Raw genomic sequence first — 12,354 nt, forward strand, 5'->3', positions numbered from 1 at the left:
CGAAATGGGATTCTTCTTTTTATAGGACCATTTGCCTGATTAAAAAGTGACTTTTTTTTTTTGGACCAAATAAAACTTTCTGGACATTAAAGAAAAAAAAAAAAAGGTTTTATTTTTCAGTCAGAATCAATGAAAAAAATAAAAATTCAGTTTTTGTCTGCTGGCTCGCATCTTTCTTTCCGTTTCATGCCGTCTGATGTTCACATCGGCAACACGATGGCGCACAATTTGCAGGGTCGTAATAACAGAGGCGAATGTGTAGAAATGGAATCAAAGTGACAGCTGTGGGGCTCTTGGCCTTTGTAAAACGCCCTCGACACGTCGCATTACAGAGTCAGCGCCGATTACCCAACGCTCGCTTCTGATCTTTCTCCGTGTGACACGTCGACGATTTAATCGCTGGTCTTTGCAGGAACTGAACAGAAATCCCAGTGACGGGCAGAAAGTGAATGGGAAAACGTCACTTCAAACTCCTTTCACTTCCACATGGCCGCTGCTTCTATCAGAACTGCAGAATGTCTTTCATCTTTCATTACATGTATCACTTTATCATTAAATGTGATTTCAGACACGTCGGTTTGTATCAATAGTTCATTTTAATGACCATGAAAACATATGCAGCCTTTGCAACGACTTTTCCTTCATCAACTGTGCTTTAAATGTCTATTTTAATAAAAACAGTTTGGATTGAAAAATCTGCCCCGATAACAAACCAAACATGTGCATTATAGTGGCGTCCATTTTTGAAACATATTATAAAATGACGACATGTTTGTTGAGCGTTGACCAATTTATGAAAAGGGCTTTAAAGATGTGGAGCTTTTTTTACTTGCAATCAAAATATCAATTGAGATGTTTATTGAGAAAACTATTTGTGGAAGTCAATTGTGACATCAAGAGAAATGTTCAACTAAATTGAAAGATTTCTTTTGTAATCCAATGAACTTTGTTACTGATCACACATAATGTGGATTAAGTTAATGACAAAAGTAATTTGACCCCTTTCTTTCCAGAACAAAGTGTATCATGAATATTTTTAATCGGGTGAATAGTTGTGGGTGTTGATATAAAGATTCATTATTAAACTCCAAAAAGGCCTAATATTACAGACTCAGGTTGATGATTCTCTTAATAAAAAGGGAAAGTGGGCCGAATGTCTCCTCCGTTCTGAAGGATGATGATGAGTTTCATCAGAAATGCATCTTGACGTTTTGGCTCGTTTACAGGAGCTGAGTCGAGGACCCGAGAGGTCAAATCATTTTGCTGAGACTTTCCAAATATCTGCACATGACTATGAAAGCCAACAAAATATCCGTGATTGGTCAGAGCTGTTCTGACCACCGACGGAGACCCAAACCTGGAAATCTCGTCCTTCTGGACATGGTGAGCTTTTAGAAAACATTTCTGAACAACCACAACGTTCTGGGGTGGTCTCCCTTTCTTTTCAGTAGCTGTGGCGCGTGGTCCTCGAACTCCTCCGGGTCCCAATCAGCCATCGGGTTGTAGCCGGGCCTCTCCTCGCTGAGCTCGGATCACACGGCAAATGAACCCAGAGCAGGGAGAGCGAACCGTGGCGGCAAAGCGAGGAGAAGCAGTTGCTGCAGTCATTTGTCAGACGGCACAAAAATATAAAAGGATTTAAATTGGAGAAGTAGTAGAAATTGACACCATTTCTTGGATGATTGCGCAGTAAAAAAAAAAAAAAACAGTTGCACCTTAAATATCTGAGTGTGTACGAGAGAGGAAAAGAGAGCCTTGCAGTTCATCTGCACACTGCAGGAATAATAGTTTCAACTTGTTCTGATTTCCTGAAGAGTTTGCAGAGGTTTTGATCCGCCGGAGGAAAGGAAAGGAGAAGAAATTTCCCACTTCTGGAATTAAGGCAACTGTTAAAAAGGACGAGGCGGACGAATAGACGATCCATCAGTTTGTGTTTCAGTCGGGGGACATCACAAAAAGGTCCGGGCTTCGGTCGGCGAGAGCTCCGTGTGGCGACCACGGGGACGATCAGGTTTCCCCCGTGGTCCTCCCACCTGAGGAAGAACAACACACACAGGGAAGTTCATCCTTTTTAAGACCAGTTTTGACCCCGTGAGACTAGTTGAATGCTGGTGCTTGGCCCTTTACCTCCATCCTCATCACTGGCTCGCGCGGCGTGATCGATCGACCTCCTTGCCGCCCGCGCCCAGTCGGATCTCCGCTCCGCCCCCGGGGCGACGCGGCTGTAGCAGCGCGTCATCCGCGCCTGGCCTCCATTAATATCTGGGGCCGACAGCAAAGAAAGACAAACGCTGTATTTCCTTTTCGCTGTTTTCCTTTCTCCCCCCCCCCCCCCCCCCACCACCCCCCACCACCCAGCCGCCGCGTTGATCCTGCGAGGAGGACCTCGCTCACCTGATCGGATGGGAGCGTCGCTTCGCGGTTCTTGGTCTCCCGCGGACGCCTCACCTCAGCGTCCCGGGGCCCCCGCTGGAGGCGCCCCGGTTGAAGAGCTCCAGCACGGTGGCGTTGGTCCTCTCGAACAGCCACTGCTGGCCGGGGGACGAGGGGTCGCAGGCGCTCATGAAGACGCGGCGCTCGCTGGGGCTGCAGTCGATGCAGCTGTTGCTGACGGGGTGATACAGGCTCTTGTCCTGCAGGGAACAGAACGGGGACGCTATTCATTCAGGTCGATTAAATGATCTTAACTTGTTGCTGATACAGAATGTCATTGGTTCTTTTCTCAGACTTTTTGATTGATGATGTTTTGTATGATGGTGGTCCTTTTAGCGAGTGCAGCTAACAACAAAAGATACCAAAGTACCACATGGGAACCAAACGTCTACCATATAAAACACAGATGAAGATGGATGGGCAAAGAGCAACAAGCTAGAAGTTGCATCTGTTGCTTATGTATCCTGCAAATTTACCTTTATATTTATATCATCCTAACAGATGGTCACGATTGTGTTAAAATCAAGTCATTGTTCGACTGAAATGTTGCCGAACTGACCAAAGTTCTGAAGGCCGCAAAGAGGCCCCCTCCCCCCCTCCCCCCGCCCAACTGTCCCCCTTTCCCCTCCCGCACCTCTCTGTAGCGCCACAGCTGGTTGCCCCTCATGCCGTGGCAGTCGTACAGCGTGACGGGGCTGTTGTGGGACACGGCGTCGAAGCAGACCTTCCTGGTGTGGATGGGGTCGCCCACCCGGATGTCCTCCCTCCACCCGAACGTCAGCACCTGAACACGTGACACGTAAACCTGCAAAATCGGTCCGCGGTGACAGGCTACAGAGTCCTGCGGTGTACCGACCCCGGGGGGGGGGGGGGGGGGCCCTCACCTGTCCGTGACTCCAGGCCACCTCGCCCCGGCCTTTCACGCAGCTCTCCAGGCGGATGGGGCTCCCCGACACAAAGTGCTTGATCTCCATGCACATGCCGCTGCCCGCGTTCCGGATCTACAAAACACGAGCAAATGTAGCCACTGCTGCAGAGGGACTGCGTGATGTTTGGAGAGGGCCCCAAGGTGTGAGAGCCGAGCGGACTCCCCTCCTGAGTTATTGCAAACATCTTGCATCACCTTTTCTTGTGTGTTGGCACCGCTGGGAGTTCTCCCCCCCCCCCTCCCCATCTCCACACCCTTCTCTCAAGTTGGAAACCTCCCAGAAGTATTTCATTCCAGCCGAGTCCAAAGACGTGTGTTGAATTGAGCGGGATATTTATCCCACGACCTTTTGTCTCCTCTGAATAAGACCTCTCCAAACTACGCGTGATTCTGCTCCAGGATGCCTGCTGGAGGAACAGCTCGAGGAACACAACCTCCTAGTATGAACAACAGGATACTTTCAGCAACGTGTAAAGTCCACAAAGGTGTGGACCAAGCAAGGGATGCGTAAGTGTGTAAACATGATTCCTCAGAAGGTAGAGAGCGCTGATAACTTTGCTTTTAGCTCTGTACCCTTTTGTACCCAATCCCTCGTTCCTCTGTGATTGCTCTTACTTTTGTCTCTGCAGGTCAGTTTTTATTTCTGAAATTAAAAAAAAGAAGATGTCATGTACGAACTTTAAATAACCGTGCTAGTGTCGACAGTGAGTGGGAGCTAATTGCCTTATTATTATCTCCACCGGGACATTATCTATTAGCCTGTGTGTGTGTGTGTGTGTGTGTGTGTGTGTGTGTGTGTGTGTGTGTGTGTGTGTGTGTGTGTGTGTGTGTGTGTGTGTGTGTCTGCCCACGGCTAATCCCACTCTACTGCTCGACCCGTCAGCCTTACTTTGGCGCTGCAACAAATCATGCGTGTTTCTAGAAGTTTTACTTTACAGCATCATTGACTTCTGATTCACGGATTCTGCATTATTTCTCTCTAAGATTTGCACGCGACGCTTGCATGCATGCATGTTAAGATCGTGGCCAACGAGGGAGGAGGGGCTTTTTAAACCCGGGCACATCAACAATTTGAACTCTCGACACAAGCCGGACATCAGATGTCTCCTCTTTCGTCTCCACCTGCCTGTCAGGTGTCCATCGGAGCACGGTGCGCTGAAGATAAAAAGTTTCACGGCCGGTTACCTCTCCCCAGGCGGCGGCGGGGGGCTCCACCATCGGGTAGTGCTTGGGCAGATCCCAGGCCACCTCGCTCATGAACCACTTGAAGCTCCGGCAGTTGAGCCGGTTCCTCAGCTCCTTCTGGGCCGTCATGTCGCCGGCCGACAGGTGGCGGTACTCGGGCCGGCGCTGGTACACATATTCCCCGTACTCGTCCATCCACACCTCCGCCACGCGTTTGAGGTTCTGAAATGGAATCAGAGGGAGCGAGAGAGAGAGAGGGAGGGTTGGGTTGGGGCGGGTTGCGTTCATTCAGTCGAGCGGCCTGCTTTCCTTAGCGGGCGCGTGGCGTCTGCCAGAATGTCTGTGAGCCTCCCGCAAATAAGCAGCAAATCCCTCAGTCCCTGGCAGCGAGGAGGCATCTCGCGGAAGCACATTGGACTGTTTTGTGAACATAAATGTCTGAGGGTTAGTGCTGCAGATGCCTCTCTGGGAGTCTGCTGCGACAGTACCACCTCATGCAACACGGGCCACCGGTTTTGTGCCTCCGATGTGGAGCGACCGGTCCGCGCCGACACCGAACCGCTGTGTCAAACCGCTGCAAAACATGTGATCTGCTGCATCGTAGTCCAGAGGAAAGAATTACCTTGGCCAAGCTGATCCCACCGGGGACCTTGTAGGGGACGTACTTCCTGTAGATGTGTCCTACCCGGGAGCAGGGGATGTCCTCCATTCGACCACCGCACATCCACACCTGCAGACACACACACACACACACGGGGAAGAGTCCCTTTCATCAGATGGAACTCTTTTGCACATGGAGGCTCCGTCTTAAATTGCAAAGATAGAAGAAGGTTGAGGTAGGAGGAAAGGTGAAGGAAGGAGACGATCAAGGAAATGAAGAGGAGAGTGATGGCTAAGCGTAAAAGAGGCGACGGTGCAGGGATTCTAACAGGTTTATGAATCCCGAGAGGAGAGAAGACACCTAAACTCGATTATGACGGTGACCTGAAATCAGCAGGGTCACATTGGAGGAACTCATCGGCAGAGTGTACGAAGTTTAAAAGGAGCAGATGGGGGGAGAGACACAAAAAGACTGGACTGCAGAAGCCTTCCAGGGAAACCACGCGTGCCGTTTCTTTGAAATGTTGTAGTCCTACGATAACATTTCATCCTTTTAAGCACCTTGATGTGCTATTTTTAATTAAAAATAAAAAAACCTCCCTTTTAATGTTATTTCATCTCGTTTGTTTTGCTTCCCCTTGTCAATCTCCCACAACCGGCTCCTCGTTTGAATCCCCCGACCACAACGAGGACAACGGAGACGATTCTCTGTCTCGGCTCGCGGCGTTGAAAATAAACCTCGTGAGAGAGAAAAGGGAGGCGATGAGGAGGATCGCCATGAAAAGGAAGACTTAAGAGACAGCAGGCGAGATGGAAGAAGGGTTTTTGTTTCGTGGGACAATGGCGCAATGAGGAGCCCGGGAAACGAAAAGCCGGATTCAAACACGAGGACAACAAGCGAGGTGTGAGCGTCCGGGACGCACAAATAGTTCCTGCAGAGTTAAGGTGCTTCAATACGTAAAGCGGGTGGATGCCGTGTGAAGGCCTCAAACTGCTGGGAGTTTGAGAGCATCGAAAGGAACGTGAAATGTACGTCTTTTATGCAGGATTTCGAGGTGTAGGTTCGAGTTCTGTTAGGGATTTAAGAAGTGCACACCTAGCGAATGTATAGAGTATAATACATGTCGAAATGTTTAGTGTTAGAATTGTAGTTTGTGTGATGGTAGATAGCAGTAATTAAATTAGCATGTTAGAAGAGATGATGCAATATAATCAAATAACAATCTATAGTAATGTTATTACGCCGTACAATTTGTCCCAATGGAATGTCGAAACCGAATTGTCGTCCTTTATGATATTTAGTTTAGTTGTTGAATACTTTTTGATTTTTTAATTCGAGCCAGATGACTCTTCTGATTCACCGTTTCCGGCCGGGTCGAGAACAAAGGAGTGTGATCTCCCTCGAGGGGCCTCGAACCCCCTCCAACAGGGGGGGGTGAGAAGACAACTCCTGTCAGCCAGCAATCATCTTACTTCAGTTGGACTTCTGCATTTACAGACTGTACATCTACTCTTAAAATGACCTTTTAAAATGCAGCCGGGTGAAAAACTCAAAGCTCAGATACGAATTATATTAAAATGAGGAAGATAACGACTGGTAGATTGCTATTGTTTTTTTTCTGATTCATTAAGGACTTTTATTAATATGACTTCTAATACGTTTAATGACTTTGCTATTTGTTTTTACTTTGTGTAAGTTATTGTTAATTCTGAACAATCGCTGTCACAGGAAGGTCCTTCAGGACTCATGAATGGCTGTTAATGAAAAAATATGCTAATAGCTGCTGTACTTAATAGGTTCAAGGCTTAAGAGTTGACATTCTTATTCTAATCTAAATCTAAAAAGTGCACACTCAGGGTGTTTTGACAACACAATTCACTCCAACTGCGTGTATAAAACATATCGCTGCCAGACAAAACCCAGCGAGGACTATAACGGCAAGTGAAACTTGAGTTCTCTCTATTGGTGTCCGTTGGATAAATAAAACATAAGCTCAGTAGATGTCGGTAGATGCTTGAATAATGATGACCGAACCGAAGCTGGAAAGGAGCGGAAAACGTGACGCCTGAAGCTCAATGCTCTTTAGATCCAAACGGAGGTCAACAAAGGTCCTTCTTCGTGTTCCTCAGGCCGGTTGGTTCGCATGAAGCACACTGACCAATGTGGGAAACTTTATGCAAGGCAAAAAAGTCACGCAACACATTTTCTAATACCTTTTTGTTACGGTTTTCCACTGTCAAATGGATGACTTTTACACTTTGCCTTAATGGATGTTTCATTCTTTCTGCGTTAACAAAACTGAGGCTACATCCAACCTCCAGCCAACGTGCACGCCTCGCTCCATCGCTCCATCGCCTCGCGTGGCGTCTGGGGTCGTGTGAGGACCAAGATGGGGGCTTCAGATCAACTGTACGGGTGAGTCAGGTGTTTCATGCGGTTGGAAGGATTCGGGTGAGAGCCCCTCTCTTCTGTATCAGCTAATGGGGGATCTTGAAATTCAAATTGAATATCTGTGTGCATGAAGTAGGGTCATGAGGCACAGCCACGTGCTGATAGCTCAATTTAACGTTGGTTCGGTGGAAGTCATCTTTTAAATGAATTTAATGATCTAAATGAGAAGCTTCTAAACAATATTTAATTGTAGGGGCTCACCTTTCACCAAGGGTTTGGAAACCACTGAAGGTCACAGTCATCCTAGTCCAGGCGCTTCGGGGAATTCATTTACATTTCAGGTCGGATTTCTTATGTTTAATTAAACCCCGACATCACACCAGGAAGAAAGAGGCCGCGCATTTCCGCCAATAGAGCCGTGTTAGAGATGCGTTTGCAAGATCACAAAGGACCTCAATCGTTGGTAAAGAGATTCCAAAGGCCTTTCTTCAGCTAAACTCAGAGAGGTCAACAATCCCCACCTGAACAACTTCAAAGAGGACAACAGTAAAATATGTCAAAGCAGCTCTGATCTGAATCACATTTCTCAGGGACGTGATGGACATGAAACAGGATGGTTGCATTCTTTGGGAGTCATTTTAATTCCCAAAAGGAGGTGTCTTATAATAACATGTGTGACCCTGATGCAGTGAGAACAGGCAGAACAATGATTGTTTAGAGGACGCGGCGTAAATTCCCTTAAAATATCCTCTTCAAACGAGTACAACACATGAGCGTTCACATTAGGGACTTCATCACTTTTACCTTGAAGGAGATCTCGTACTGTTCTCCTCCCCAGATCTCTAGACCCGTGTCGTATCCTCCCAGCTCCCAGAACCACTTCCTGTCTATAGCAAAAAGTCCACCTGCCATCACGGGGGACCTGAAGGACGCACAAATACAAAACACGAGTGTACACGCTTCTCAACGGCCAACAAAACTCACAAACAACTCACTTTTTATTTTTTTTGATCCAAAGGAACAGGATGGAGAGCGAGAGACGGCGAGGGCGTGTGGGACTTCTCCACAGAGCAATAGATGAGAGATGTGATTAGATGCGTTTGGACTCTAAACGTTTTTCCTCTCGGCCCGAATATCTGTTGTTTACACGTGAAGCCCAGAAAAAGAGGCCTCTCGTCTCCAGAGGCCTATTATATAGTTATACGTAATATAATCATTGTGAAATTAAATGGAATTATTTGATGAAAATGATGCTCTCCGTAATAATCGGTCAAAAAGAAAAAAGTTTGAGAGAAGTCTATTTGCTATTCAAAAGAAGAATAATTGGTGTGAGGTTTTGTTTGAATAAAGATGGGGAGCTAGGCCTGATGTCCTGATGATGACGAGAAATTATATGCAATTTTTTCTTGTCCAATTTGCTGGCTTCACCAGGGTCTAGATCCCATTATGTACCAAATCCAACTGAAAAGCAAACAGCTGATACGACCGTTGATCCAGAGGTAGCAACACACGGCAAAAAAGGGTCAAGATATATACGAATAGAGGGCTGAATGAACTCAATATGTCATGTTCACTGGATGAATCATGAGCAATAGGAATAGGAACAAACTGAGCATGTGAATGGGGAGCACAAAAGTGGACTGAAGTTGTTAATTATTGGACATAATTGTGCTTCTTGCCAACTCTGGTTGTCATTTGGAATCCACTGTGACGCCTGTGAAGTCAGAGCCTTCGTCCTTCAAAATTCCGATGGTGAAAATGAGTCGGAGTAGTCAGGAGATCCTGCATGTTTCTCAGCAGATAACGAAGATGCACAGACGAGCGCGGGGACCCACTGACCGCCCCCCCCCCCCCCCCCACCCCCCCACCCTCCGAGCACCGCGGCATCCTCCTTCAGTGACCCGCTGCACGCTCGTTAGCAGCCCCCCCGCGCCCCCCCCCCGGATCGGCGCACCTGCACCTGCAGACAAACGGGGGCAGCAGGTGTGCAGTAATAACGCCACATCCCACCCCCCCTCCTCCTCCTCCTCATCCCTCCACGTGCCCTTCTTTAATAGAAAGCATGTCACACCGGTGACCCAGACCCACAATAAGCGCTTGCTAGATACCACGCACGGGGTTGTCATAGTTACGAGCTCTTTCCATCAAGCAGGAGTCGGAGGCGGGGAAAGCCAGCAGGTGGTCTGCCGGCGCGGAGGAGGATCAGTTAAACGGCAGACAGGGCGGCTCATGTACTGTACTCCCCCCCCCCCCCCCCCCCCGCCCCCCCGCCACGAGCTGTGAGCACAGACGCGAGTTCCCGTGGCGATAACAGCCGGGCTTCAGAGGTTTTCCGTCTCCGAGGGGGGGAGGGGGGGGGGATGAAAGGAATCGAGTGGCAGCGGTAACTATGCAAACACCTGTGCACGTCCCTGCGATGTTCTCCTTTGGTTGTGTCGCTCACTGTGTTTTCTAGATATAATGAAGGTATAAACAGAGTGGAGAGGGGGGGGGGAATATCTATGGGGGTGTGTCCCTGTGCAGCAGGGTATTATCCTGCTCACCTTCACCAATGCCCAAAATACAACTCACCATTCAACACGTGTGGACGTACTTTATATATACCAACTCAAGCAACAAGTCAAACGTTTCCCCCCCCCCAGTGAGGTATCCATGTTTAATGCTTTGCTTTTGACCGACTACAGTTTTCAGTTCTATTAGAGGATTTATTACAAATGTTCGCAGTGAGCTTGATTCCCATTGGCTGGACCACAGTAATTTGAAGGAGCCGCAGTGCGATTACACAAAAGGTTTTTGATTTTGCATGATTTTCAAAGGAGTACATGAGGGAGCGAGCTTTAGAAAATGGCTTTTGTGTGTCGTGTTGTTTAAGAAAGCTGACGCTGCAGTTACACAAACAGACATATTGTGCAGCTTTAATAACTGTAATTATCACGTTATTCCCAACCAACCGCTCAACTGGTGATACTTTATTTCACCGAGTAAGTCCGGCCTGCACATCTGCAATTCTTCCCCCCATTCAATCCCCCCCCCCCCCCCACAGCCGCTCTCTAGTCTACAGCTTGCCGGTAGTATATACAAAGAGAATCACAAATGTTCTCCTGTGAGCGGATGTGGAACGACGGAGAGGCTGTAAGCCGGAGAACCACTGAGCCCAGATGTTTAATTCATCTGTTGACACGGCGTCTACAGTTAGAGGAGCACTGCAGGGGGAGGTGGGGGTGGGGGGGGGGGGGCACACATGGATTACCCCCTTCTCCTCCTGGGCTCTCAGTAGAAAAACAAAAAGTACAATGAATGACTGGCTTTTAGCCTGTCCTCACCTCCTGCACGCGCCGCAAGTGCTGCACGTGTCAAACCGGCAACCGGCATGACGGGCGGGTGAAGCACAGGCTGGAGTATTTCTGACAGATTTTTGGTGCATTATTATCACGTTTACATCCCCGCCCCCCCCCCAAAAAAATTCCAACAACTTGCAACAACCGTGCGGGTTTAAGGGGCCGAGTACGAGATCATCCTGGATTTGTGAGCAGAGGGCAGCGCCATAGGGACGTGTGCAGTGACTCACTGGAAGGGCTCGCTGGGGTCGTCGCTCTGCAGCTCCGGAGGGATGGGGATCCGCTTGTAGTACATCTCCCAGTCGAACGCCCCCCGCATGGCGTCCCCCGCCTGCGTGTCGTAGCCGAAGTTGTCGTGGTCGATCACGTCGATCATCGGACACACGATGGTCCTGCGGTTCTGGGCGATCCGGTCTGAGGGACACGGACGACACAGGCGGATGTTTTTCAGTCCCGGGGGAAGATGAAAACCCATCCGCGTCTTTTTACAGTGGTGATGGAGGAAGTTTGTGCGCTTTATAGTGCGTCGACTCGGTATGAAGGACAATACTGTACGAAAAGCACAGCTCTAAATCTATTTGAATCTCTATATTTCTGGTCCAGACCAGCTCATCTGTGACTCAACGTGTGAATATTTATAAGTGAGGGACTGGCAGTTTCTTTGATGTGTGTTCCTTGAAAAGCCATTATTTACCTTTGCTTAACAATTGGGAATTGCATATCATTAACAATGATTACACGCGTGTCATTTCAATGCCACACGTGGTGCATGTCAAAAGGAAATTGTACTCATCAATTCGTCAAAGCCTCCTTTAATGTCACAAAGTGCTGTAACTGAACACAACAGGTGGTCCGCTTGTGTCGCACAGCGTGACGCGGCTTTAAGGTTTTAAGGCCGATGTGGCGGCGAACGAGGGTCAATGGAAATGTAAAAAAAGTCATTCATGCCATGTTATCTTCTGCCATTCAAACCGTCAAATGCCCCCCGATGGTCAGTGGCGCATTAGTTGAGGAAAGCTCAACTGTTACCGTAACGTATCTACGGCCGAGGCGGCTGGCGCTAACGTGAGGTCGTGCTCTCGGGGGTTCGCTCGCGTCGCTCACCCATCAGCGGCGGCAGCCAGTTGGCGTTGGCCTCGCAGTGGGAGTCCAGGAAGGTGATGACCTCCCCTTTGGCCGAGGAGGCCCCCAGCAGCCGGGTCCTGATGAGCCCCTCCCTCTTCTTGGTCCTCAGGATGCGGACCTTGGGCATCCGCGTCATGTACTCCTCCAGGGCCCCCTTCAGGTGCTCTGAGAGAGAGAAAGAGAGGGGGGGGGCGGGGGGGGGGGGGTCGTCAGTGTCATGCTTGGTGCTGTCAAGAACCGTTCAGTGAAGTGCTATTATTTGCTTTCTCTCAGCCTGACACACAGACAGCAGTAATTTTCTTGGTTTCTCAGAATGCCTTTGGAAAGATTACAGAGTCGGAGATGAAAATTGT

General features: G+C 48.7%; 1 protein-coding gene across 1 annotated transcript in view; it reads right to left on the bottom strand.

Moving 5' to 3' along the window:
• Nucleotides 1–1,168: 1,168 nt before the first annotated feature.
• LOC119215625 (polypeptide N-acetylgalactosaminyltransferase 10) overlaps nucleotides 1,169–12,354 on the bottom strand; it is a 30,339-nt gene continuing 19,153 nt past the window's right edge. Inside the window, exons 5-14 of the mRNA XM_037467918.2 lie at nucleotides 11,981–12,166; nucleotides 11,107–11,290; nucleotides 8,343–8,460; nucleotides 5,169–5,276; nucleotides 4,547–4,768; nucleotides 3,318–3,434; nucleotides 3,068–3,217; nucleotides 2,395–2,633; nucleotides 2,128–2,262; nucleotides 1,169–2,033 (exon numbers count right to left, since the gene is read on the bottom strand). Of these exons, the coding sequence (XP_037323815.2) occupies nucleotides 2,445–2,633; nucleotides 3,068–3,217; nucleotides 3,318–3,434; nucleotides 4,547–4,768; nucleotides 5,169–5,276; nucleotides 8,343–8,460; nucleotides 11,107–11,290; nucleotides 11,981–12,166 (1,274 nt within the window). The 3' untranslated portion in view covers nucleotides 1,169–2,033; nucleotides 2,128–2,262; nucleotides 2,395–2,444. The remainder of the gene's footprint in view (nucleotides 2,034–2,127; nucleotides 2,263–2,394; nucleotides 2,634–3,067; nucleotides 3,218–3,317; nucleotides 3,435–4,546; nucleotides 4,769–5,168; nucleotides 5,277–8,342; nucleotides 8,461–11,106; nucleotides 11,291–11,980; nucleotides 12,167–12,354) is intronic.

This window comes from Pungitius pungitius, chromosome 16 (genome assembly GCF_949316345.1).
Source record: "Pungitius pungitius chromosome 16, fPunPun2.1, whole genome shotgun sequence".
NCBI classification, from domain to species: domain Eukaryota; kingdom Metazoa; phylum Chordata; class Actinopteri; order Perciformes; family Gasterosteidae; genus Pungitius; species Pungitius pungitius.